Genomic DNA, 27,964 nt, shown 5'->3' with positions numbered 1-27,964 from the left:
TCTAGGAGTAAGAGAATGGAGGTTTCTCCTCTATCTTTACGCTCATCTAGTTGGTTCTTGAGATCGAGGAGGGCCGTCTCAGTTCCATGTCTTGGTCTGAATCCCAATTGTCTGGTGCCTAGTAGGTTATTAATCTACAAGTAGGATTGAATCTGTAGATAGGCCGCTTTATCTAAGATTTTAAGGAGAAACGGAACTGCCGTAATAGGCCTATAGTTCGTTGGGACACTTGGATCTAGGTTAGGTTTTTTTAGGAGGGGTAGTATCCAAGCATCATTAAGGTTGGTCGGCATAGAACAGAATTTAAAGGATGAGTTGATAAAGGTGGTAACGAAAAGGAGCTAGGTTTTGAGCAGCATCTTTAATAATGGGGGCTGGCAGGTATCACCAAGACATCGAGAAGGTTTAAGTGATGTGATGATGTTCTTAGCTTCCACAATGGACATAGACCTAAAATTGAATTGGTTATGTGGTTTGGTTTGGTTTGGTTTGGTTGATAGCAAGTTCTTGTAAGATGGCTTATTGAGTGGAGAGCGCAATGTTATGGAGGGAGGTTCTTTTGGCAGATATTTTGTCTTGAAGCATGGCGATTCTGTTGCATGGGGCATTTTGAATGTTTCTGCACCAAGCTTTATCTTTGGTGCATGTGTCTACAGGTGCAATAGAAATTATGTCGTTGCAAGAAATCTAATCGATGACATAATAACATTCGAAGTCCTACACACAAAGGTAAGTGACCATAACATTCCAAAAGCTACGTGGCAAGAGGATGGGAAAAGGGAAGTAAATAAAATGACCGGTTCAGTAGAGTGTATCAATAATGCCTGCAGGCTATAAATTACAAAAAATAAACTGGAATTTACGAATGCCATGTATTAAAAAATCAGAAAGGAGACAGAATCGCAAGGCCCTTCAGGGGCACCTGACTATACTGCAATCCTCACCCAGTTCATGATGCACAAGAAAAATGGAAACAGAAATAACACAAAAAATCACGCACATACCTTTGATAAACAATTGGCGATGAAAAGGAGTGAACTGAAAGTGGCACTTAAGCATGAAAAAAGTCAGAGAAGCCGAAATTACAAAGTAAATGCTAAAAACCTACAGAACCAATATAAGAACTGGTTGAAATGGTATAAAAGCACGCTAGTGCAACAAGATACAGAAACAATGATGAGAGCCATCTCAAATAAAAACTCTGCAGAGATCTGGGGTTGTATCAATTCACAGGAAAACCACCTGAAGACCCAACAGATGAATAGGGTACCAGAAGAGAAATGGATAAAACACTTTAAAGAACTATACAACAAGCCTACCTCAGAGGACTCCCAGACAACCCGCACACAATCGGCGTGGCACTTGACATACGACCAGGAGGATGTTGTAAACCTGATAAAACGAGCAAGCTCTTCATGCACGCCGGGCCCGGATGGCGTATCTAACCATATGTTGAAAGAACACCCAGAACAATGGGCAGAATTAATATGACAATTAATAGAAAACTTGATTTAAAAAACTAAGGGAGTTCCAGCATCATGAAGAACAGTGAACGTGATCCCGATCTTTAAGAGCGGCAGCAGGGACGATCCAAATAACTACCGCCCCATCCCTCCCGGATCTTATGGGGAAAATATATGCAACCCTACTACTGAGGAGGGTGAATGAGTGGGCATATACCAAAAAGCAGCAGGACATGTTCCAGTACGGTTTTGTAAAGGGCCTGGGTACCTGGTCACCAACCTTACTGCCATCAATGGTAAAGGAGCAAGTAAGAAGAAAGAAGACCAACATTTTCCTAGCGTTTGTCGATGGCAGCAAAAGCCTTAGATACGATATGATATGATATGGCATTTGTAAAGCACCTATACACAAGTGTTTCAAGGCGCGACGAGGCAAGGGAGGGGAACAAAGCGAGGACAGACAATGATCCTACTAGGCCAGGTGTCATTCAGATCGCGCAAGTGCGGGGGAAAGGGGCAGGGACAGTGCAGTACATGGTAATAGATAAAATAATAAGTAAAGTAACGGCCATCATGTGGCAAGTGCATGGGTAAGTGCAGACATCAGGTGCCAAGGGCTGGTAGGGGGACTGTAGGAATACAGAAACAGTACCCAAGTGCGGGGGTTACCAGGTGGGCAGTGCAGGTGTGTGGCGCTGGCGGGGGAGGGACCTGGGCCTGAGATCAGAGGGTGTCCAGGTAGTCAGTGCAATTCCGGTAACACCAAGGAGGTCAGCAGAGGAGTGGAAGAGAAAAAGCAAAAGCAAAGAGAAAGGTTTTGAGGTGCTTCCGGAACCGGAGATGGTTCACCTCAAGTTTAAGGGAGGCTATTCCAGAGGGAGGCCCCAGCCGAAGAAAGAGATCTACAACCAACTTGTTGCTTAGAGAAGCGACTGACTCTGAGGGAGTTGGAGGCGGATGAGCGGAGAGCTCGAGAAGGAAGATATTTAGGGAGAGAGAGTTAAAGGTATTGAGGCCCCAGGCCCTAGAAGGCTTTGTGGACGATGCAGAGGGTTTTGAACTTAATCCTCGCAGCCACTGGGAGCCAGTGCAGAGATTTCAGTCCTGGAGAGATACGATCCCTGGGCTTGAGGCCAAGGACAAGTCTTGCAGCCCTGTTCTGGATAAGTTGCAGAGGGCGGAGAGTAGAACCAGGCAGATTTAGAAAGAGGCTGTTGCAATAGTCCAGCCTAGAGAGAACCAGAGCTCTGGAGACAGTGAGCTTCTGGGGGAAGGAGAGGAAAGGAAGAATACCTCTGAGGAGTCGCAGCAGGTAGTGTGACTTCTTAGAGATGTCAGAGATGTGAGGGTAGAAGGAGAGTGTGGAGTCGAAGATGACCCCAAGGTTTTTAGCGTCACAGGTGGGAGCAGGAAGAGAGCCAAGATGGCCGGCCAGAGAGCTGCAGGAAAGGAAGGAGGGGGGATGCTGATGAAGAGAATCTCAGTCTTACTGGCATTAAGGCAGAGGTCATTGGCGGCACACCACTCCTGGATAGCAGAAAGACAGTCAGAGATGAGGGAAGGAGAGGAGGAGGCCGAGGGTAGCCTGAAAATGAGCTGGGTATCCTCTGCATAGCGCTGAAAGTTGGGACAGAGTGCGGCGATGCGGTGGGCAAGGAGTGTCAGGTATTGGTTGAACAGCCAGGGAGAGAGGTTAGACCCCTGGGCTACACCACAAGTAGAGAAAAAGATAGCGGAAAGGAAGGCCCCAAGTTGGACCTGGGAGGGTCGGTCAGAGAGGAAAGAAGACAGCCACGCCAGAGCCTGACCAGTGATACCCAGGTTATCATGGAGACGGTTGAGCAGGATGGCATGGTAGACAGTATCAAAGGCAGAAGAGAGATCAAGCAGAATGAGAACGCAGGGGGTGTTAGCGTCAAGGATGTTCAGGAGAGCAGTTTCCGTGCTTCTGGCTGCTCTGAAGCCACACTGATGGTCATGAAGACAACCAACAGATTCAGAGTGGAGATTAAGCTGGGAGATGGCCAGGTTCTCCAGGAGCTTGCCCAGGAAGGGAGTGATGGAGATGATAGTTAGCCGGGCACGAGGGATCGGAAGAGGGTTTCTTAAGAAGAGGGTACACAAGGGAGTGCTTCAGCGGGGATGGGAAGACTCCAGTGGTGAAGGAGTGATTACAGAAATCAGCCAGGCTAGGAGCCATGGAGTCAATGTGGTCCTTGATAGTTTTGGAGGAACAGGGGTGAACCTGTTTCGACAAGACTTTCATAGATCGGACTTGTCTAGAAATCTCGTCTGCGGAAAACAGGGGATTACAGGGGATTATCTGCGATAAACAGACAGCAGCTATGGAACAAGATGAGAGCATGTAATTGCCCTGAAGACTTGGTGGCACAAGTCGAGGCCCTATATACAGACACCAGTATGAGAGTGCGCCTAAACCTGGAAGGGCAACTGACAGAAGAGATCGAAACAGCTAGGGAAGAGAAACAAGACTGTGTTTTAGCACCGGTCCTTTTCAACCTCTCTGACCTGGGGCAATTCATGGAATGCTGCAAAAGTTTTCCACCAAAGATAGGCGGCGAGCACGTGAGCCGCCTTCTCTATGCAGACGACTTAGTGCTCATGGTCCACACAGAGATAGGGCTGCCGAGACAACTGAGCAGACTGGAGCAATACGCAGCCGAAAACGGCCTTCAAATCAACGCCAGCAAAACGAAAATCCTGTTTCTGAAGGGTGGAAGAGATCAAAGGCATTCCATTGGAACCTAGGAGGTCGGTCACTAGAAAAAGTAAATCAATTTAAATGTCTGGGGATGATAGTTAGCAAAAGCCCAGTGGAAACAGAGAACATCCTTACCCTAAGATCTAAAACGAAGATGTTGTTGCTACTCGCTACTCCCACTGATAGAGTTCTAGAAAGGTAAGGTGGCGGCACCAATGTACGGCGCAGATGCACTGATACAGTTCCTGATGAAACAGTGGCAGCACCTGGAAGGCATGTTCTGGAGGACTGAGGGGGTGGGGACAGAAGCAAGCATGTAAATGTACCCCTCTGACTCCGATTTCTCTACAGACCACTGCTGGTGTTCCAGAATGCATTGGGGACACAATCTTCTGTGCTTGGTCCCGGCGAAGAAGGCCCAGGGGTCGTGGGTTGCAATGGTCACTTTTGGACAAAGGATTTAGTTTTGGTTGGTCGTGGTGCTTAGGCATCGGTTCTAGATAGCTTTCAGTAGAACACCCAAAGGAGGAAGGAGACGAGATATGCAGGGCAAATTACCCCAAGAAACCTTCAGGAGGTGAAGGAGATGGATTTCAAAGGTTGTCACCACAGTCAGTCGCTTCTTCAAAGGATGAACAAAAGAGCACACCCAGCACAGCTTCGGTTGATGCCAGAAGGCTGAAAATGCAGGAGCAGGCATCTTGTTACAGAAGTTGAAGATCTCCCAAGTGTTAAGGTTGAACTCAGAACGGTGACAACTGCAGCTGGTATATCCTAGGCACATCGTATCCTTATAAACTTTTCTCTGTTGGCTTCTTGGTTACTGTTCCAATGTTTCCTAATGGCACTGTAAGGTGATGTCTGCAATTGTGACAATACAAGAAATTCACAAAGATAAGACATAGGGGATCATTACAAGTGTGCAGGTGTGTAAATAAAGTGCTGTTAATTCTGGTTACCTGCACTTTTTCCGGACTTTTTTTAACTATGCACACCTGATGTCCCTTTGCCTTCCCCACAGGGATAACAGGTATAGCACGAGAGCACACTTTGAGCAAGGCCAAACGCATGAGGAAACAGCTACACCGGAACGACAGTTCAAACGGAGGAGAAACGCTGCGAAATTGGAGGGACGACAAAGGGGGTACTGCCTTTGCCCTTTTCAATTCAGACCTGCAAAGCTTCCAAGAGGGAAATCATAAGACATGGAAGTCCAGCTGGCGTGTAGTGTGACAGGTGTCAATGACACACAGGGCCCGCTCGCGCTGATAGCCAAAGCGGGAAGAAGCGATTGCCGCTGTTTTGCCGGCCTTGACTCCCGAGACACGAAACTCCAACAGTTCAGCACAGCCAGTGAGTCACAGAAGACAGCTAGTAAAAACCAAACTGTGCTGGGCCCAAGGTTGCAGGTGGCAACCTTGTTGAACAAAGAACTTGTTAAATTGAAATATAAAGAAATCCCAGTAAAAGGCTCAGAAGCAGAGTGGTCCGGCATCATGGGGCGCTCATTCGTAGGATTCTGCCTAAAGCCTTTTTGGGTTATATTGTTTTGTTGGAATTACAAGAGCCAAGAGGCCATAGAAGAGGCTGGTGGGGACTGTCAAAGTGGTCCTACGAGGGTTGCGCAAAACCCTTTGTACACTTGAAAGTCTTTGACACATTGGAGAAAACTGTTCGAACTGTGATGGGGTGAAGCCTGACTGGATGTTAAGAGAAAGCCTGACTGTGGGCTGAAAACCCAAGGGAAGTGAATTCTGCATAGTGTAAAAACTCCTTTGAGTATTGTGGCGACAAATGTGAACCCGACAGAGGAATGCCTGCAAATTGAGGGTAAACAGGGATATACCCTTGAACATTGTGACGACAAGTGTGGACCCGGCTGAGGGATGTCCACAATGGATAGTTGTTCAAAAGGACACTGAGATTGTTTGAATGCTACAATTTTCAGTAAAAGGCCATAGTGAACCCGATTGAGGGAGGCTAACTTTACAAGAAGGATCAGAGCCCAGTTGAGGGGTATCCAAGGGGCAAAGAGCAATCGCCCAACATGAAGGATTATCCAATGAGCTTTTGTTTTGTTTGTTTATCGTTCAGCCGGCCTTCTAAGGAAAGAGACTTTGCACGAAAGAGATTTGGCCAGAAGGTCCTGGTCTCATTGAGAGGGAACTGTAACCATGTGCTGGCGATTCCCAGGAGTGTGCTGTGCTCAAAAGGTCCTGACTTGTCCCGTGCTAAAAACGTGTGGAGAGACCCCAGCCATACAATCCTGACTTATCATTTGGTCAACACTTCTTTCTTTTCTTGTGAACATTATCCCACAATGCTTTGTAATTTAGTTGTAAGGATTGGCAATAGTTATTTTTTAGTATAGGCCCTTTTTATTTGACAAGACGCCACTTGGACAGTGTTATTATTATTTGATGGTGGTAGCTTGCTCCCATCTTAGATTTAGGTTTAGATCAGGCGTTATTCTCACCCATTATTCAGTTTAATAAACACCCTTGCACTGTGATCACTTGTGTCTGTGTTTACTGTTGCCACCATGACTTTCTTACAGTTACCAAACACTGCACAAACAGCATGTCCAGCAGTGTTGGTCTCAGGGTGCAGCAGGGCACGTGAGGATCAGATAGTTCACAGTCCCAGTTGCATGTGTCAGTGTTAGGCAGAAACCTGTGCAGTTCCCTTTGGGAACACTGCAAAAGATTTAGGACTACAGGTGTTAGCAGTAAACCCACTTGGTAGCAGTCTGTACCACAAAGATTCACTTTGGTAGCTGTGGTTGAGCAGTCAGACTTCCCTCAAGAAGAGTTAGGCAGTATGCAAAGTATACACAATAGGCACTCAGATACAATAGCACAAGCAAACACTGACCAGAGCTTTGGTATTAAGGTATATAATTATTTATTTAAAAACACACTTATTGAAACACTCCAGCACTATTATTGTAAATCACTCTAAACACAGTTACTATTAATATATATACATCCGTTATTCCTTATCAGACAAGTCTTAGTTAACACCACTTATTTCCAGACAGAGGTGAGCGCTTAACTATAGATGGCACTCCACTTAACGAAAAAAGAAGGGAAAAAGGCATAATGTAGGAAGATACATCACACTAATATTTTGGAACACTTTAGCAAGGCAGGAAAGTCAAAAGTTACTTGTGAGCCAAAGTCCATAGGCCGGGCCCACTCTTAGAGAGAGCAGGGCACAAATGCACCCAAGATCACACAATTACAATAGGCTTAAAAAGTCTTGCAGGGAGTTCAAACAGGATTTAGAGAGGCTCAGAAAAGTTTAGCCAGGGTGTCTCAGGCTAACCCAGGTTCGAAAGCCAGGGGCTAAATCTACCCCGTACAGTCGGTTGCAAGGGAAGCCAGGCGGAACACGGTACCTTAAGTGGGAAGGATCCTCCAGCAGGGGCAGTTGTTCCTGGCAGCGAGTGCAAGTCTCGGCGTCGTCCAGAGGAAGAGGAGATCTCGACTTGGAGGAAAGATGAAGGTCGTTGCATTGCCAGGGAAGAAACCAGCCGCAGAGTTTTCCGGTTAAAGGTACTACCCTTTGATTCGAGGTAGTGGTAAAACGTGGTATCCCGGTTGCTGGGGTGCTTGGCACAGGCAAGGCGGCCACGAGATGCTCCAAGAACCGAAAAAGGAAGCAGACTGGTTATCACCACCAGTCGAAGGAAGAAGACTCTCCGGACTGGAGATCTCCTCTGTCGTTGGGAAGTGGTGAGACGGTTCAGCAGGGCTCCACCGGTGGTGTCGTTGTAGCAGGTCGGCTTAGCTTCTCCCTCGTCGGATTCTTAGGTCCTGTGGCAACTTCTAAAGTTCCAGTCCCCAAAGCCCTGCTTTTATGCAGCAAACCCCCATTCACTCAGCCTAGCTGTCACTCAAACATGCTAAGTGGTGAGCCGTCCGGCTCACCACTTGGGCCAATCACACAAGAGTGCGACTTCAGTTGCCTAGGCAACTCAGTCCAGGGTGCCTAAACCACCCTCCCGCACATCCTGCTAACCCAGACAGTGTGGTACCACTTTGGAGGGCTTCTGTGGAGAAGCCCGCCAAAAAGTGGAGCAAAGGGCTCGACTTGGGTTGGAGTCACAGAAGAGAACACAAACGCCATTTTAGAATCGGGTTCTGGAACAAAATACCAACCGGTGAATTAATATTAAATAAATAAACCGGCGGTATGTTCGAGGCTATCGGAATTAAATAATTAAAGGTATTAGCCTCGAACAATGGGAAAATCCCATAGAGATATATTCGCGGTTGAATGTAAAAAGTAGTATCCACTGCCACCAGCCAAAACTCGATCAGGGGGGACGGAGACGTGCCCCCTCGACTAACAGACCCCGGGGCAATCGAATTGCCCCGGCCAGTACGTCCACATTATGATGGTTTGTACTGGTTCTGTTCAGAATTTGAGACTCGTAAAGTCAATGGTGACTTTACATGCCCTGGGAGACAGTAGTCAGTCCCAGGGTATGGAGTCTATGTTGGGGGGGTCACTATGACACCCCTGTGTTACTGCACTGAGGGTGCTGTGTAACACACATCACAAAAACACATGAAGCCCTATGGAGTAAAAGACCCCATAGCCCATTAAACACATCTAGAGTCAAAGAAACACACTCAAATCATGTCCAAGAGTGAGGGTAAAAGAGTCTCACTCTTGGCAGGAGAAAAAAATAAACCCCAAAAATGCAGCAAAGCTGCTGGGGGACTCACTAGGTTAGGAAATTCAGCCTAAACAGAGAATTCTCCCTAACAGTCAGACACACAGACATTCATTGATCAAAACACTGTCCAGCCACATGCATGTAATGGCTCAGCTTGTGTCCAATCCCTTGCAGGTGATTCAGGTTATCCGCTACTGCCGTGGTTGATGCCCCCTGCAAGTGACGCCCCCCAATCACCAGTAAGACAGAGACCGTCCTCACTGGAACCCCTGCTCCCGCTTTTTCACTGGCCTGCCTCCCTTGGCCCTGTGCCCTCACCTACCAACGAGGCAAAGAATCTTGCAGTGATCTTCAACTCCACTCTCTCCTTCTCTTCTCACATCTCAGACATTTCCAAAAAGTCCAACTACTAACTGCACCTCATCAGAGGTATTCTACCTTTTCTCACTTTCCCTCAAAGGCACGCCATCTCCAGAGCCCTGTTTCTCTCTAGGCTGGACTATTGCAACAGCCTCTTTCTCAATCTTCCTACTTCTACTTTCCGTCATCTACAACTCATCCAGAACAGAACTGCAAGCCTTATCCTTGGCCTCAAGCCCTGGGACTGCATCTCTTCAGTCTCTCCTGGGTTTGCTTCACCCCTTCTTTCTCTACTTGGAGTACTGGTTTACAGGCCCCTTCTGGGTTTGCCTCACCCCTTCTTTTCTCTACTTGGAGTACTGGTTTAAAAGCCCCTCTTGGGTTTGATTCACCCCTTCTTTCCTCTTTTCCGGGTACTGGTTCACAATCCCCTCACGTGGGTTTGCCTCACCCCTTCTTTTCTCTACTAGGAGTACTAGTTTACAATCCCCTTTTGGGTTTGATTCACCCCTTCTTTCTTCTTTTTCGGGTACTGGTTTGCAAGCCCTTTCTGGGTTTGCGTCGCCCCTTCTTTCCTCTTTTATGAGTACTGGTTTACAAGCCCCTCCTGGGTTTGCATCGCCCCTTCTTTTCTCTACTAAGAGTACTGGTTTACAAGCCTTTCCTGGGTTTGATTTACCCCTTCTTTCCTCTTTTTCGGTTACTGGTTTACAAGCCCCTCCTGTATTTGTTTCACCCCTTCTTTTCTCTACTTCAAGTATTAGTTCACAAGTCCCTCCTGGGTTTGATTCACACCTTCTTTTCTCTATTTGGAGTATCACTTTACAAGCCCCTCCTGGGTCTGCATCGCCCCTTCTTTCCTCTTTTTCAGGTACTGGTTTACAGGCCCCTCCTGGGTTTGCATCACCCCTTCTTTCCTCTTTTGTGGGTACTGGTTTACAAGCCCATCATGGGTTTGATTCGCCCCTTTACTCTTTTTCAGGTACTGGTTTACAAGCCCCTCCTGGGTTGGCCTCACCCCTTCCTTTCGCTACTTGGATTACTGGTTTACAAGCCCCTTCTGGGTTTGCATCACCCCTTCTTTTCTCTTTTTCGGGTACTGGCTTGCAAGCCCCTCCTGGGTTTGCCTCACCCCTTCTTTTCTCTGTTTCGGGTACTGACTTACAAGCCCCTCCTGGGGTTGATTCACTGCTTCTTTCCACATTTTCGGGTACTGGTTTACAAGCCCCTCCTGGGTTTGCATCGCCCCTTCTTTTCTCTGCTTGGAGTACAGGTTTACAAGCCCCTCCTGAGTTTGCATCACCCCTTCTTTACTCTTTTTCGGTACTGGTTTTCAAGCCCCTTCTGGGTTTACATCGCCCCTTCTTTTCTCTATTTCGGGTACTGGTTTACAGGCCCCTCCGGTGTTTGTTTCACCCCTTCTTTTCTCTACTTCAAGTATTAGTTTACAGGCCCCTCCTGGGTTTGCATCACCCCTTCTTTCCTCTTTTGTGGGTACTGGTTTACAAGCCCATCCTGGGTTTGATTCGCCCCTTTACTCTTTTTCAGGTACTGGTTTACACGCCCCTCCTGGGTTTGCCTCACCCCTTCTTTTCGCTACTTGGAGTACTGGTTTACAAGCCTCTTCTGGGTTTGCATCACCCCTTCTTTTCTCTTTTTCGGGTACTGGCTTGCAAGCCCCTCCTGGGTTTGCCTCACCCATTCTTTTCTCTATTTCCAGTACTGAATTACAAGCCCCTCCTGGGGTTGATTCACTGCTTCTTCCCTCATTTTCGGGTACTGGTTTACAAGCCCCTCCTGGGTTTGCATCGCCCCTTCTTTTCTCTACTTCTAGTACTGGTTTAAAAGCCCTTCCTGGGCTTACATCACCCCTTCTTTACTCTTTTTCGGGTACTGGTTTACAAGCTCCATCTGGATTTGCTTCACTCCTTCTTTTCTCTGCTTGGAGTACAGGTTTACAAGCCCCTCCTGGGTTTGCATCACCCCTTCTTTACTCTTTTTCGGTACTGGCTAACAGGCCCCTCCTGGGTTTGATTCACCCCTTCTTTCCTCTTTTTCGGGTACTGGTTTACAAACCCGTCCTGGGTTTGATTTACCCCTTCTTTCCTCTTTTTCGGGTACTGGTTTACAAACCCCTCCTGGGTTTGCATCACCCCTTCTTTCCTCTTTTTCGGGTACTGGTTTACAAACCCCTCCTGGGTTTGCATCACCCCTTCTTTCCTCTTTTTCGGGTACTGCTTTACAAGCCCCTCCTGGGTTTGTTTCACCCATTCTTTACTCTTTTTCGGTTACTGGTTTACAAGCCCCTCCTGTATTTGTTTCACCCCTTCTTTTCTCTACTTGGTGTACAGGTTTACAAGCCCCTCCTGGGTTTGATTCACCCCTTCTTTACTCTTTTTCAGGTACTGGTTCACAAGCCCCTCCTGGCTTTGCATCAACCCGTCTTTACTCTTTTTCGGGTACTGGTTTACAAGCCCCTTCTGGGTTTACATCACCCCTTCTTTCCTCTTTTTCGGGTACTGGTTTACAAACCCCTCCTGGGTTTGATTCACCCCTTCTTTCCTCTTTTTCAGGTACTGGTTTACAATCCCCTCCTGGGTTTGCATCACCCCTTTTTTTCTCTACTGGGAGTACTGGTTTACAAGCACCTTCTGGGTTTGCATCACCCCTTCTTTTCTCTTTTTCGGGTACTGGCTTGCAAGCCCCTCTTGGGTTTGCCTCACCCCTTCTTTTCTCTATTTCGGGTACTGATTTACAAGCCCCTCCTGGGGTTGATTCACTGCTTCTTTCCTCATTTTCGGGTACTGGTTTACAAGCCCCTCCTGGGTTTGCATCGCCCCTTCTTTTCTCTACTTCTAGGAATGGTTTAAAAGCCACTTCTGGGTTTACATCACCCCTTCTTTTCTCTTTTTCGGGTACTGGCTTGCAAGCCCCTCCTGGGGTTGATTCACTACTTCTTTCCTCATTTTCGGTACTAGTTTACAAGCCCCTCCTGGGTTTGCATCGCCCCTTCTTTTCTCTACTTCTAGTACTGGTTTAAAAGTCCTTCCTGGGTTTACATCACCCCTTCTTTACTCTTTTTCGGGTACTGGTTTACAAGCTCCATCGGGATTTGCTTCACTCCTTCTTTTCTCTGCTTGGAGTACAGGTTTACAAGCCCCTCCTGGGTTTGCATCACCCCTTCTTTACTCTTTTTTGGTACTGGTTTTCAAGCCCCTTCAGGGTTTACATCACCCCTTCTTTTCTCTATTTCGGGTACTGGCTTACAGGCCCCTCCGGTGTTTGTTTCACCCCTTCTTTTCTCTACTTCAAGTATTAGTTTACAGGCCCCTTCTGGGTTTGCATCACCCCTTCTTTCCTCTTTTGTGGGTACTGGTTTACAAGCCCATCCTGGGTTTGATTCGCCCCTTCTTTACTCTTTTTCAGGTACTGGTTTACAAGCCCCTTGTCATGATCTCTGCTTCCAAAAGGTCAGGGTTTTCCCAACTCCCTTGGAAGCAGATCCATAACCCAGGTTCCGAGTGCCAACCAGTCCCAATTGGGACCTTTTGGACCCAGTCCTGGCGCCAGTGGCACCAGGCTCATAAATATGCCCAGTCCCAGCGCTGGAAGCGCCGGGCTCATAATGCTTGGGTGGACTTACCTTCAGCAGACCATGCTGCTTACTTGCCTGCCAGTTGAGCCTCTGATCCTCTTCTGTTTGGAACTACTTTTCCCGTTGGGTGGGGCTGGAGCCACTCCCTAGATTCAGAACACTGGAACTCTTCTGGAAGGCAGGAACTCTTTTCTTACCAGGAACTCTTTTCTTACTTAGGCGTGGCTGTGGAAGGAGACACCTAAGCACTACAAGAGGCTATTTAAACCACACCCGGTGGATGAATCTTGCTTTGCGTTATTCTGCAACCTCTGCAGCAGAACGCTCATCGTGTCTTCTGCATCCGGTCCTGGGCCTAAGGAAAAAGGCTTACCATCCTGAATCCAGTCTTCAGCAACACCTATAAAGACAAGAAAGAACAGGTTAGCATTCCGGCATCTGAAAGGCAAAGGCTTACCATCCTGAATCCAGTCTTCAGCAACACCTATAAAGACAAGAAAGAACAGGTTAGCATTCCGGCATCTGAAAGGCAAAGGCTTACCTACTCTTCGTGCGCTCCGGAGGTCTTCACACTGCATTCCGGCATCTGAAAGACAAAAGTTTACCAACTCTTTGCACGCTCCGGAGGCCTTCGGCACTGCATCCCGCATCTGAAAGACAAAACAAGGTGCGTTTAAAGACATTGGGGAACTTTAATACTCACGTGCCATTACTCCTTTCCACATCTAATCCAGTGGGTATTCCGGCACCCTGCAGCCGCTCCGAACTCGTACCTGCAAAATAAAAAGACAGTTAGAGCGCATAGTAAGCAGGCGCTTACTTACGTGCTTCCAGGCGCTTCTATTCATCACACGGGCTCCATCTTCAACTCACTTCAGCCCGTCATCCGCCATCGCCGGAACCCTGCAAAACAAGAGACATCATTACTAAAGACTTTAAAGACATTTGAATGACTCGAAACTTACCGTTCGTGCAGTAAACGACGGACAGCAGTCCTCTGAAGTCAAGAGGCCTGCGCTACCTATCCAGTGAAGAAACTGGTTACAGCACCCTGCCCCGAGGCAGATGGAGAGCTCGGCATTCACTTACCTAAGGTGAGAGCGTTAACCTTTGGGGGTCTACAGGAGAGGAGAAGAGGAAAGAGATAGGGACACCCCAATAGCCCCAGTTCATTAACCCCATATTTTCTATCTGCAGACATCTTACTCTACACGTCAGGCATACAGTGCACAGAGGTCCAGCCCAAAGAGCCAACCGGGTGCTACACATCACCTTTGAAGATACGGTAGTCGCCCAGTCAAGACCGGCGCCTCTGCGAGAATCAGGTGAGCGTTACACCCCTCCTGGGTTTGCCTCACCCCTTCTTTTCGCTACTTGGAGTACTGGTTTACAAGCCCCTTCTGGGTTTGCATCACCCCTTCTTTTCGCTTTTTCGGGTACTGGCTTGCAAGCCCCTCCTGGGGTTGATTCACTGCTTCTTTCCTCATTTTCGGGTACTGGTTTACAAGCCCCTTCTGGGTTTGCATCACCCCTTCTTTTCGCTTTTTCGGGTACTGGCTTGCAAGCCCCTCCTGGGTTTGCCTCACCCCTTCTTTTCTCTATTTCGGGTACTGACTTACAAGCCCCTCCTGGGGTTGATTCACTGCTTCTTTCCTCATTTTCGGGTACTGGTTTACAAGCCCCTCCTGGGTTTGCATCGCCCCTTCTTTTCTCTACTTCTAGTACTGGTTTAAAAGCCCTTCCTGGGCTTACGTCACCCCTTCTTTACTCTTTTTCGGGTACTGGTTTACAAGCTCCATCTGGATTTGCTTCACTCCTTCTTTTCTCTGCTTAGAGTACAGGTTTACAAGCCCCTCCTGGGTTTGCATCACCCCTTCTTTACTCTTTTTCGGTACTGGTTTTCAAGCCCCTTCTGGGTTTACATCACCCCTTCTTTTCTCTATTTCGGGTACTGGTTTACAGGCCCCTCCGGTGTTTGTTTCACCCCTTATTTTCTCTACTTCAAGTATTAGTTCACAAGCCCCTTCTGGGTTGGATACACCCCTTCTTTACTTTTTTTCGGGTACTGGTTTACAAGCCCCTTCTGGGTTTGCATCACCCCTTCTTTCCTCTTTTTCAGGTACTGGCTTGCAAGCCCCTCCTGGGGTTGATTCACTACTTCTTTCCTCTTTTTCGGATGCTGGTTTACAAGCCCTTCCTGGGTTTGCATCACCCCTTCTTTACTCTTTTTCGGGTACTGGTTTACAAGCCCCTTCTGGGTTTGATTCACCCATTCTTTCCTCTTTTTTGGGTACTGGTTTACAAACCCTTCCTGGGTTTGATTCACCCCTTCTTTTCTCTACTTGGTGTACAGGTTTACAAGCCCCTCCTGGGTTTGCATCACCCCTTCTTTACTCTTTTTCGGGTGCTGGCTTACAGGCCCCTCCTGGGTTTGATTCACCCCTTCTTTACTCTTTTTCAGGTACTGGTTCACAAGCCCCTCCTGGCTTTGCATCAACCCTTCTTTACTCTTTTTCGGGTACTGGTTTACAAGCCCCTTCTGGGTTTACATCACCCCTTCTTTCCTCTTTTTCGGGTACTGGTTTACAAACCCCTCCTGGGTTTGATTCACCCCTTCTTTCCTCTTTTTCAGGTACTGGTTTACAAGCCCCTCCTGGGTTTGCATCACCCCTTATTTTCTCTACTGGGAGTACTGGTTTACAAGCACCTCCTGGGTTTGCTTCACCCCTTCTTTTCTCTACTTGTAGTACTGGTTTACAAGCCCCTCCTGGGTTTGCCTCACCCCTTCTTTCCTCTTTTTTCGGGTACTGGTTTACAAGCCCTTCCTGGGTTTGCCTCACCCCTTCTTTTCGCTAGTTGGAGTACTGGTTTACAAGCCCCTTCTGGGTTTGCATCACCCCTTCTTTCCTCTTTTTCGGTTACTGGCTTGCAAGCCCCTCATGGGTTTGCCTCACCCCTTCATTTCTCTATTTCGGGTACTGACTTACAAGCCCCTCCTGGGGTTGATTCACTGCTTGTTTCCTCTTTTTCAGGTACTGGTTTACAAGCCCCTCATGGGTTTGCCTCACCCCTTCTTTCCTCTTTTTTGGGTACTGGTTTACAAACCGTTCCTGGGTTTGATTCACCCCTTCTTTTCTCTAAATGGTGTACAGGTTTACAAGCCCCTCCTGGGTTTGCATCACCCCCTCTTTACTCTTTTTCGGGTACTGGCTTACAGGCCCCTTCTGGGTTTGATTCACCCATTCTTTCCTCTTTTTCGGGTACTGGTTTACAAACCCTTCCTGGGTTTGATTCACCCCTTCTTTTCTCTACTTGGTGTACAGGTTTACAAACCCCACCTGGATTTGCTTCACCCCTTCTTTCCTCTTTTTCGGGTACTGGTTTACCAACCCCTCCTGGGTTTGCATTACCCCTTCTTTACTCTTTTTCGGCTACTTGTTTACAAGCCCCTTCTGGGTTTACATTACCCCTTCTTTTCTCTATTTCGGTTACTGGCTTACAGGCCCCTCCTGGGTTTGATTCACCCCTTCTTTCCTCTTTTTCGGGTATTGCTGTACAAGCCCCTCCTGGGTTTGTTTCACCCCTTCTTTACTCTTGTTTGGGTACTGGTTTACAAGCCCCTCCTGCGTTTGTTTCACCCCTTCTTTTCTCTGCTTCCAGTATTAGTTCACAAGTCCCTCCTGGGTTTGATTCACCCCTTCTTTACTCTTCTTCGGATACCTGTTTACAAGCCCCTCCTGGGTTTGCTTCGCCCTTTCTTTTCTCTACTTTATATATTAGATCACAAGCCCAACCTGGGTCTGCCTCAACCCATCGTTTCTTCTACTTCAAATATTAGCTCACAAGCCACTTGTGGGTTTGCCTCACCTTTAAATCTCACCACTTTCTTCTCTCCTATAAGGATCACCTCTTCCTCTCTTCTGCTGCACCTTCTGCAGCTCCTCTCTCTGGCAGACTCCTGTCCCCAGTCTTTAAAGTCTCTCTGGCACCTCTTCTTGCAGAAATCTCCTTTTTCCAAACATCTCCAAACTGCTCCTGTCGGCTCTCACACTAGACTGTGCTGCTGTGCTTATATAGCAACACTCCTCCTCCTCCCCCCATGATTGGAATTAAGGCTGATAGTCTGCAGCTGTGAGCTTAAAGGGTGTGAGTGTTTGGATTGGCCAGTCTCTCTGACTTCCTGATATCCAGATTGAGGTTTGGAGGGTTGGGCCGACTCTATAAAAATCCTGATGGCCATTTTGAAATTCTGTATACAGGGAAAGGGTGAGGAGGCAGCTTGTGTGACAGACCACATGCTGGTCTGCTGCTGGGCAGGCAAGTGGCCTAAGGACTCTTTAGCAGTGTTTAGGTTTCTCCCAGGGTCTCCCGGGTTTTGAAAAGTTTCCCTATGACTTCCGGCCCTTTGAAGGGAGATTGTAACGTCCTTGACCCGTCCCAGGTTTTTTAATTGGGAAAGAAGGGCATTGTGGGAGAGTAGTCCCTCTCAGGGTGGTTTATCTGCTTGGTTTCGATGTTTGACTCCTGTGACCGTCTCTCTGGTATTCTGCTTGTCTTCAGTGAAAGGACTGGGGGCTTAATGTCTCCACAGCCCCTAATTCTGCTTCTTGAATCCCTTTTGGGTTTTGCCTCTGTTTCTGAGGTGCATTGTGGGAATTGTATTTTTCAATATCGGTTTGTCTTGAGTACCAGGCTCCTCACGTCTTTTGATTTATGGCCACTAGACGGAGGTCGCATCACAAAGGGCAGGAGCAAAAAGAACATCTTTCCTGACACCCTGCTCCACCGTCCTCTCTCTGCTTGGGCTCTCTGTCCACTTTCTCCTCCTCCCTTGCCCTCATCCGAAGAAACCACACTTCCTTGTTGCCACCCCTTTTTATCCTCCACCTCCACCTTTCAATAGCTCTCATTCGTAGCTGGTTCCTAAATAAACTCGCATATGAAGACTTACCTGTGCCTGTTGATGTCTTCGTAACAATGGCGACGAGGATGGGATATTGACAGAAGACCCCCAACAAGGATCGTGAAGACACTGCCGCTGCGCTGCCCCCAAGCGTAGTAGCGGCAGTTTGGACAGAAGCCCCACCCTGTGCTGGCCGCTCCGCTCTGCTACAGCGTCGAGCGGCCACCAAGTCCGCAGCCAATTCATCAAGTAAGTGTGCGTGTCTAATCATACAAGCCCCCAGGCCCTGCTTTCGCTCGCGCTCAGGCCCTGCTCTGTTGTTGGAACGCTTGCGACGCGCCCGCCGCTGGCATTCAGCCCACTGCTGCTGCAACGTTGCTTGTGGGAGGGAGCCGTTCGTTGGAGAGGACAGTGTTATAAGGATTCTTCGCACCGTTCCGCAGCGTTCACTGAGGCTATCCCCAACCCGGACGCGGAATCACTGAAAGGAACGGAGAACAACGGTGAAAGAAAGGAAAGGCTACCGTATGACCCGAGCAAAGACGCATCTGAATCTCGTAGTGGGAATCACCACGAAGCTTCGGGTTGATGCGCATTGCATGGTGATGGAAAGGAAAAGCTACCGTATAACATTGAGCAGAGGCGCATGCAAATATCCATAAGGAGGAATCATCTCACTGTTGCTGGTTTATGTGCATCACAAGCCCCAGAAAAAGGGCTATTCATGAAATTTTGAACTGGTTTATGCGCATCACAAGCCCCAGCAAAGGCCATTCATGGAATTGTGAATGCACGGGGTACACTGGGAAGTAACCCACGGACAAGATAAATAGCACTTGCCATTTTATTCCATTTTGTGTGAGTCCATCTTGAACTTTCTCAGGCGTTGTATAAGACAGGAGTTACAGAGGACAGAGGGCACACAACATGCACCGTGGGTAGGAAAATAAAGAAAAAGGAGGGGGCGAAGAGCACTGTGATGAAGTGAGAACTTGTGCACTGAAAGGGAGAACTTGTGACAAACCGTTGCGAGGAAGGAGATCAGAGGAGCTTGTCTTAAGAGTTCCCAAGGAATAATAGCACAAGTCGTGCTCAACCTGAAGATTAAGCATGGCGGGTTTACCAGGGATAGCTGGACCACTGATATTTATGCCGATACCAGGAGCTGCAAAGATACCATGGGCCCAGTGGCGCAAAGGATTTGCACATTATATAAAGGCTGCCGGCGGAACGTCATATTCTAGCGAGAGGAAGTTGGCACTCCTATTGCATTTTTTGGGATATGAAGGCCAGAGAGTTTATGAGACTCTTCCCCAACCAGCAGGAGATGGTAGTGAAGGTGATGCTGGGAATGAATTTGATGTGGCTCTGTTGAAGCTGGACAAACATTTCAATCCCAAGACCAGCACAATACTAGAGCGATATAATTTTCGCATGCGGATGCAAGCCCAGGGTGAGTCAGTTGAAGAATATGTAACAGCTTTGCGACATTTAGCATTGCCTTGCAAGTTCCAAGGAACATTCGACAAACAGATTTGTGACCAATTTATGATGCATTGTAGATCCAACAAGATACGTGAAGAGTTGTGGTTGAGGGATGACCCTAACCTGGATGAAGTTTTGGATCTGGCGAAATGCGTGGAACACTCATTAGCATGTGTCGCAAAGTTGTCAAAGAGTGAAACAAATGATTCCAAGGAAGTCAAGAGTGAAGTATTAAATGTAGGAGATAACAAAGGCAGAAGAAAGGGAAAGAGCAAGCAGTCGAATAAGGTTGGCGGGGATGAGAAGAAAATCCAAGAGCTAGTGCAGAGAACTGAGAACAGAGAGGATAGACAATGTTTTTGATGTGCGAGTAGCACACATTTTGCCTCATCCATCGTCTGTCCGGGCCGTAAAGCGTCATGTGCAAAGTGCAAAAGGAGAGGTCATTTTGCGAACTGTTGTAAGAACTACCAGTTTGGACAATCCAATCAAAGAAAAGTCCTTTATGTCAATGAAGAAGAGGACGGCAGATCGTCAGATGAGGAAGTGATATTTCCAGTGCAGAACGTCATTGTCAATACCATAAATGTTGTGATGGACGGTGATGGAGATGATTGTGAGCGACCGTATGCTATTGTGAATGTAAATGGTCATGAAGTTTCCATGATGGCGGATTCGGGCTCAAAGATCACTTTAGTATCTAGGAGTGTGTTTGAGAAGGAGATGAGTGGAGTGGTAGATCGCTTGACAGAGCCGGATATCAATCCCGGGGGGTACAATCAGGATAGAATTGAGTTGCTGGGCTACGAGTGGAGTGAATTCGAATTCAAGAGAAGGAGGTGTAAAGGCAAGGTATATGTTACCAGGAAGGGGCAGTCATTGCTGGGGTGGAGAGAACAGAAGAGCCTGGGCATCCGATTAGATCCCAATCATCCCGAACAAGTGCTCTAAGTGTCATTGCCGTGCACAGAGTCAAGCAAGTATGTGACAAAACATAAAAGAGTTTTTGAGAAAAGTTTGGGGAAAGTGAAGGGGTTTCAACACCAGATTGTTTTAAAAAGGGGTATCTTACCCGTGGTGGCGAAACTTAGGCCTGTACCATTCTCTTTAAGAGAAGGGGTGAGAAATGAGCTTAAGAAGTTATTGCAAATGGGTGTGATTGAAAGAGCAGGAGTTGTTGAATGGGTGTCACCGGTTGTTGTGGTAAAAAAAAGTTCTGGTGATCTGAGGTTGTGCATAGACATGCGCGAGCTCAACAAGTGTGTGATGGTTGACAAGAATCCCTTGCCAAACATGGGTGAGATGTTAACTATGGTGGGCAAGGGGAAGATATTCTCAAAACTTGATATCCTGAGTTGACGGAAGAATGTAGGAAGGTTACAGCTTTCATAACTCATGAGGGCGTGTTTCATTTCAGAAGAATGCCGTTCGGGCTGGCATCAGCTTTGTCGGTATTTCAAAAGATCATGGATCAGTTGCTTGGATGTGTAAAGGGTGTGTTTTGTTTCCAAGACGATGTGCTAATATGTGGTGAGACTTTGGAGGAGCATGACAGAAGTCTGAATGCGGGCGGTGTTGAAGATTTTTGAAGAGAGAGGAATTACTTTGAGGGAAGAGAAATGTAAATTTGCAGTGTCCAAGGTAGATTACTTGGGTCATGAGGTATCATCTGAAGGGGTGAAACCGAAGGAAAGCATTATCAACTCCATAAAAGAAATTGAGAGGCCGACGTCCAAAAGTGAACTTCGTTCATTTTTAGGTATGACGGAGTTTTATCAAAAGTTTGTAGAGAACTATGCAGCTAAGGTTATGGAGATGAGGAAAATATTGAGGAAAGGTGCAGATTTTGTATGGAGTTGTGAATGTGATGTAGAGTTTGCCAGAATCAAAGAGGAGATAGATATGGCTAAGCCTCTGGGATGTTTTGATACTAGGAAGTTGACGATTATTACGGTGGATGCCAGTGAAGGCAGCCTGGGTGCTGTTCTGGCTCAGAAACAAGATGATGGATCAGAAGCTATAATAGCCCATGCATCACGTGGTTTGAAGGGTGCGGAAGTACGTTATTCGGTTCTTGAAAAGTAAGCTCTCGCATGTTATTGGGCGGTAGAGAGGTTTGAAAATGTTATCTGGGGTGTGGAATGTGTGATCCGTACGGATCACAGACCTTTGAAAGCTATTTTTGAGAGCAAGGGTCTGAACAAGATTTCACGCAGAGTAGCTGGATGGGTCACCAGGATGCAAGCCCACAAATTTGTTATGGAAGTGATCCCTTGGAAAGAGAACACGTTAGCGGACAGCTTGTCAAGGGTAAAGGTTCATTCTCAGGATGGGATAGAGGATGATAATATGGAGATGGTGTTTGTGAGTACGGAAGGCATTGTATCCAAGCAAGAGTGGTTGGATGAGATAAGGAAGGATGCTGTATTGAGAAAAGTCATCTCGTATGTTGTCTCTGCAGTTTGGCCAAATAAATCAACGTTGCTAGAGAAAAACCCTTCTGGGAGGTAAAAGATGAACTGTCAATTGCTGATGAGATATTGTTTAGATGGGAAAGGGCAGTGGCTCCAGTGGGGATTCGAGGAAGGATTATCGATCTGGCGCACAGTGGTCATATTGGTATTGCAAAAACCAAGGGGGTATTGAGAACAGATTACTGGTGGCCAGGCTTTGACAAGGAATTTGAAGTTCGTTTGGGTGAGTGCCAATTTTGCATGAGAAGCGGGAAGGGAGTTGAAGCTAAGAAGCAACCCCTGGTTGATGTTGGAGTTCCGTCCAGGGTTTGGAGCGATGTAGCCATGGACATACTGGGACCTGTCGATTTGGGATATGGTCGGGGAAGATTTATTGTTGTGGTAGCTGATCTATTTTCCAGGTGGGCAGATTTCAAAATTGTGAGAAAAATATCAGGGGAAAGCATGGTTAAAGTACTGCAAGAGATTTTTGCGAGTGAGGATCTCCCAGGAAGTTTTCTCACAGACAATGGCACGCAATTTATCGGTGGATGTTTTCTTAAGTATTTAGAGAAATGTGGTGTGAGTCATAAGAGGTCAGCCCTTTACCATCCTGAAACAAATGGAGTGGTTGAAAGACTCAATAGATGTGTGATGGAGAGCATTCGCATGGGGGAAGAGTGTGGATTTGACAAAGTAGCGGCTATTCAAAATAGGATGTGGGCGTTGCGCATGGCCCCCCATGCCACCACCGGATTATGTCCGTTCGAACTCATGAGAGGTCGAAAACCTTATTCCGTGGCGTGTCCACCGTGGTTAGGTAGGAGCAGGGAGTCTGATGTGGTTGTTGATGAGGTGAAAAGGTCTCTCAAGAAGAAGAAGAGTGAATGGGTCATGTGGGAAAACAAGAGGAGAGGAAGGAAGGAATTGCGTGTGGAGTGTGGTGACTGGGTAAGAATAAAGGAAGGAGTGGTGAAAAAAAAGGGAGATCTGCTATACTCCGACCCAGTTAAGGTTGTTGCTGTGTTGAAGGGTGCGGTGCGTGTGGCTGGTGGCCAGGTTTGGAATAAAAATAGAGTTGCCACAGTGAAAAGAGGTGATGTGTGAGATGCAATGTTCATGAAGAAGTTTTTGTTGAAAAAAGAAAGGGAGATGTGTTATGATGTTCTTGATTACATTGCAGCTTGAGCCACCTAGCATGGTAAAGCTAGGTGGCATGGAATGTTCTTTACCTCAGGCTCTGATGAGGTCATAGAGGCTGTAAGTGATTACACTGCTTTGAGTATTCCAAGTTTGTCAGTTGATCCTGTTCTGTGTTTCAGTAAGGAGCCTATGTTGTTGTTGGGGGTCTTTTACCGTCGTAACAGTTCCCTAGGTCAATCCCTGTCCTGCCCTGCCCAGGGGTTCAATTACAGAGATAAGAAACCATGAAGTACCTCTTAAGCCCCACCCCCTTTTAGAACTCTGGGCCACCAGTGTCTCACAATGAGAGCCTGCTACAGCAAAGGTCAATTCCAGAGTGTGTGATCTGAGGCACATTGTTAGGCTCACCAAGGACGCAGCCTCTTGGCACGGAGGAAGAGTCCGCCTGGAACCTAGTCACTGACGAATTCTTCCCACCAATGTACCCTTCTGCTTGGTAACACAACAAGTAGAAGGGTCAATTAGCTGAAACATGGGCCTTTGATGAGGGGTCGGCTAAACCCTGCCGGTCCCCCAATAGATCACAAGTCCGACAATAGTCCCCCAATAGGCCACAAGTCTCAGTTTTATTAAAATTGTTTAACTTGGTCAACAAATACCAAGAGCCGCCAATGACATGGCGTTCAGCTGTGATAGTTCCTATTTTTAGAAGGGGGTCAGTATAGTCCCATGAAATCATAGGCCCATTGCACTTTTAGAAGGTTTGGGAAAAGCGTACCCTGAGATCCTTGCTAATCGCGTACTCTCATATATTGATGATTTAAAATGTCTTCACCAGTCACAAGCCGGCTCATGTAGAGTCATAGGTACGGTTGAATAAGCCTGCCGATTATCCTTGATCGTACAAAAATATGTCAGTCAAAAGGCCATACCCCTTTGCATGGCATTTATCGGCATAAAAGCTGCCGGCGACAATGTCGAACGCAACCTTTATGGGATATCTTGCACGAGTCTAGACTTCCATTCCAGTTAGTGACCTGCATCAAGGCACTTTACACTTCTGATATAGCTACAGTTAGACAGGGACAGCGGGGTGAACAAACCGAAGCACCCCTGTCACAAAAGGGGCGACACAGGGATGCGTAATGGCCCCTTAATTATTTACACTTGTTATTGATGTCATTGCAAGATCTTTATTGGGGTCTCAAACTGACGCCCCTTTGACAGGAAATGAACGTATTAACATTCTCTTATTTACGGATGTTGCTGTTTTACTGTCTACCTCCTCCCCAAGGTCTAAGGAAGACTTTTAATGAATATGTATTTTTGTGCAGCATAATACAGTCGGCCACACACATTAAGACATGGAAATGCAGCGAATACACTGTAGTTCTTGTGCCATTTGCATGAAGATTGTACTCTTATATATTCTGTAATATTTTATTCTGAATTTGGCTTTTGTTGTTCAATGTCACCGGAATAAAGCATATTTACTAAATACTGCTATTACCTGAGCATTGCTTTGGAAAGATCATGTTGCTTTAAAGGGCATTTTCACATGACGTTGTAACGTGTTCTTTGTTGTTTCTTTGAGGAAAGATGAAGCCTCAGGTTCAGTGTTTGCTTCTCATCTTGGAGAGGAAGTGGGAGGAAGGAGTCCAGGCCAAGAGTTGGGTGAGTGTCACACATGCTCCTGGGAGCCTCCAGTACTTGCATTGAATGTACCTCCTTCCTCCTCTGCCCCCCTCTGGCTTCTTCTACACCTCCTCAGGGCATACCTCGGATTTGTACCCCTACCCGGAAGTCTTTCAAGAACAGTAACCTTCTCCTCATTGCCACTCTCAACTCTCGCTCAGCTGTCAAACACTCCTCTGACGTCTGCCGCCTCCTCGAAGAACTTGACGTTCTCAGTCTCACTGAGACATGGTTCACGGCTAGCTCTGTCACTAGCTTTGACACTCTCCCCCCTGACGGCTACAAGATCCTCTCTACGCCCAGGTCCAATCGTTCCGGAGGGGGTGTAGCCTTGATCTTCCCTGAGTGGATTATTGCCTCTTTCATTCCTACGCAGGCCTACTCCTTTTTCGAATGCCTCGTCTGCAGGCTCTCTCTCCTAGCTATTCCCTCAGTGTGGCTACCATCTGTCGGCCACCTGGTCAGATCTCCTCCTTACTCTCCGAGTGGGCGGACCTCCCCTCTTCCCTCCTGGTCTCAACCACTCAACTCCTCCTTCTTGGAGACTTAACATCCACCTGGATACTTCCTGTCCTTCCTCTGGACTCTTTCGCAACCTCTGCGACTATCTCATTCTCTATCCCCTCTGGCCCGACTCACTCTGCAGAGCACACTCTGGATGCTCTGATCTCTACATACCTTCCCCTTTATATCCCTCCTGTTAGGCAGAAACCTGTGCAGTTCCCTTAGGGACCACTGCAAAAGATTTAGGACTACAGGTATTAGCATTAAACCCACTTGGTAGTAGTCTGCACCACACAGATTCACTTGGTAGCTGTGGCTGAGCAGTCAGAATTCCCTCAAGAAGAGTTAGGCAGTATATAATGTATACACAATAGGCACAGAGATACAGTAGCACAAGCAAACACTGATCAGAGCTTTGATGTGAAAGTATATACTTATTTATTTTAAAAAGGCACACTTCAAAATCACACTAGCAGTAGAAAGTAAGTAAATTCAGCACACTGTTACTATTATGTATATACACCCTGATTCAGTATTCAGACAAGTCTTAGTGAGAAACACCACTTATTTTCAGACAGAGGTGAGCGCTTAACCTAAGATGGCACTCTAAATACTTATAGAAAAAGGGAGGGAAAAGACAGAATTTATGAAGCAAGCAATCTTAATACTTTTCAAAAGAACCACAGTAAGTCAAGTATAGGCAGGGTCTACTGGATAGCAAGGAAGTTCAATTGCCAGGCCCACTCTTAGAGAGAGACAGGCGCAAGTGTCCAAGGTCACACAGTGGGGTTATGCCCATAAGTCTTTGAAGATAGTTCAGAAAAGGACAGGATCAGTTCAGGAAAAGTTAGCTAAAGTGTCCGAGGCTAACCTAGGTTCGAAAGCCGAGTATTAAATGTACCCCGTGCAGTCGGTTGCAAGGGAAGCCAGGCGGAACACAGTAGCTTAAGTGGAGAGGATCCTCCAGCGGGGGCAGTTGTTCCTGGCAGCGGGTGCAAGTCGCGGCGTCGTCCAGAGGAAGAGAAGATCTCGCCGTGGAGGAAATCTGTAGGTCGTTGCACTGCCAGGGAAGAAACCAGCCGCAGAGTTCTCCGGTACAAAGGTACTACCCTTTCAATTCGCAGTAGTGGTGAAAACGTGGTGTCCCGGTTGCCAGGGTGCTTGGCACAGGCAAGGCGGCCAAGAGATGCTCAAGGAAGGCGAAAAAGGAAGCAGACTGGTTATCCCCACCAGTCGAAGGAAGAAGACTCTCCGGACTGGAGATCTCCTCTGTCGTTGGGAAAAGTGGTGAGACGGTTCAGCAGGGCTCCACCGGTGGTCTTGTCGTTGCAGGTCAGCTCAGCTTCTCCCTCGTCGGATTCTTTGGTCCTGTGGCGACTTCTCAAGTTCCAGTCCCCAAAGCCCTGCTTTTATGCAGCAAACCCCCATTCACTCAGCCTAGCTGTCACTCAAACATGCTAAGTGGTGAGCCGTCCGGCTCACCACTTGGGCCAATCACTAGAGTGCGACTTGAGTTGCCCAGGCAACTCAGTCCAGGGTGCCTAAACCCCCCTCCCACACATCCTGCTAACCCAGACAGAGTGGCACCACTTTGTACGGCTTCTGTGGAGAAGCCCGCCAAAATGTGGAACAAAGGGCTCAACTTGGGTTGGAGTCACAGAAGCGAACACAAACGCCATTTTAGAACCGAGTTCTGGCAAAAAATACCAACCGGTGAATTATTATTAAATAAATAAACCGGCGGTATGTTCGAGGCTATAGAAATTAAATAATTAAAGTTGGTAGCCTCGAACAATGGGAAAATCCCATAGAGATATATTCGCGGTTGAATATAGAAAGTAGTATCCACTGCCACCAACCAAAACTCGATCAGGGGGGACGGAGACGTGCCCCCTCGACTAACAGACCCCGGGGCAATCAAATTGCCCCGACCAGTATGCCCACAATATGATGGTTTGTACTGGTTCTGTTCAGAATTTGAGACTCGTAAAGTCAATGGTGACTTTACATGCCCTGGGAGATAGTAGTCAGTCCCAGGGTATGGAGTCTATGTTGGGGAGTCACTATGACACCCCTGTGTTACTGCACTGAGGGTGCTGGGTAACACACATCACAAAAACACATGAAACCCTATGGAGTAAAAGACCCCATAGCCCATAAAACACATCTAAGTCAAAGGAACACACTCAAATCATGCCTGAGAGTGGGAGTAAAAGAGTCTCACTCTCAGCAGGAGAAAAAAATAAACCCCAAAAATCCAGCAAAGCTGCTGGGGGACTCACTAGGTTTGGGAAATTAGCCTTTACAGAGTATTCTCCCTAACACTCGCCCCCCCCCCCCAGACTAAGGGACAGGAGGATTGAATCCACTCCTGGATGAATCTCATACCTCTAGTCGATGACATACATCCTAGAGAGACCATCAGCATTTCGGTGGTGACACCCTGATCTGTGCTCAATGGTGAAATCAAACCCTTGTAGGCAGATTGACCATCTCAATAGTTTTGGATTTTCTCCCTTCATTTGCATTAACCATCGCAAGGGTTGGTGGTCAGTCTGAATGACAAAAGTAGAACCATACAAGTATGGCCTATACTTCTTCAGTGCCCACACAATAGCAAAACATTCTCTTTCAATTGTTGCCCACCTTGTCTCAGGATCCTTCAGCTTACGGCTGATGAAGCAAATGGGGTGCTCCCTACCCTTCTCATCCAGTTGGCTAAGAACTGCACCTATACCTACATTGGAAGCATCAGTTTGAACAATGAAAGTTTGGTGGTAGTCAGGAGCTCTCAGTACTGGTACTTGGCACAGAGCTTTCTTTAGGCTTTCAAATGCCTGATTGCATTCCTCATTCCATTTGACCTTTTTAGGGAATTTTGGAGAGGAGATTACATTCAGTGGAGAAGCTATGGTCCCATAGTTCTCTATGAAATTCCTATAGTACCCAGTGAG

At 47.3% G+C, this 27,964-nt stretch overlaps 1 protein-coding gene across 2 annotated transcripts in view; it reads left to right on the top strand.

Annotated features, from left to right (window-relative positions):
- LOC138489491 (zinc finger protein 2-like) overlaps positions 1 to 27,964 on the top strand; it is a 284,440-nt gene that overhangs the window by 207,502 nt on the left and 48,974 nt on the right. Inside the window, exon 6 of one of the 2 annotated variants that reach the window (XM_069617232.1) lies at positions 24,411 to 24,485. The exons of the other annotated variant lie outside the window; for it this stretch is intronic. Within the exon in view, the coding sequence (XP_069473333.1) occupies positions 24,411 to 24,485 (75 nt within the window). The remainder of the gene's footprint in view (positions 1 to 24,410; positions 24,486 to 27,964) is intronic. 2 annotated transcript variants of the gene reach the window in all.

This window comes from Ambystoma mexicanum, chromosome 9, assembly GCF_040938575.1.
Source record: "Ambystoma mexicanum isolate Mex_15411 chromosome 9, UKY_AmexF1_1, whole genome shotgun sequence".
Taxonomy (NCBI): domain Eukaryota; kingdom Metazoa; phylum Chordata; class Amphibia; order Caudata; family Ambystomatidae; genus Ambystoma; species Ambystoma mexicanum.
This window is presented reverse-complemented; position numbering and strand designations above follow the sequence as displayed.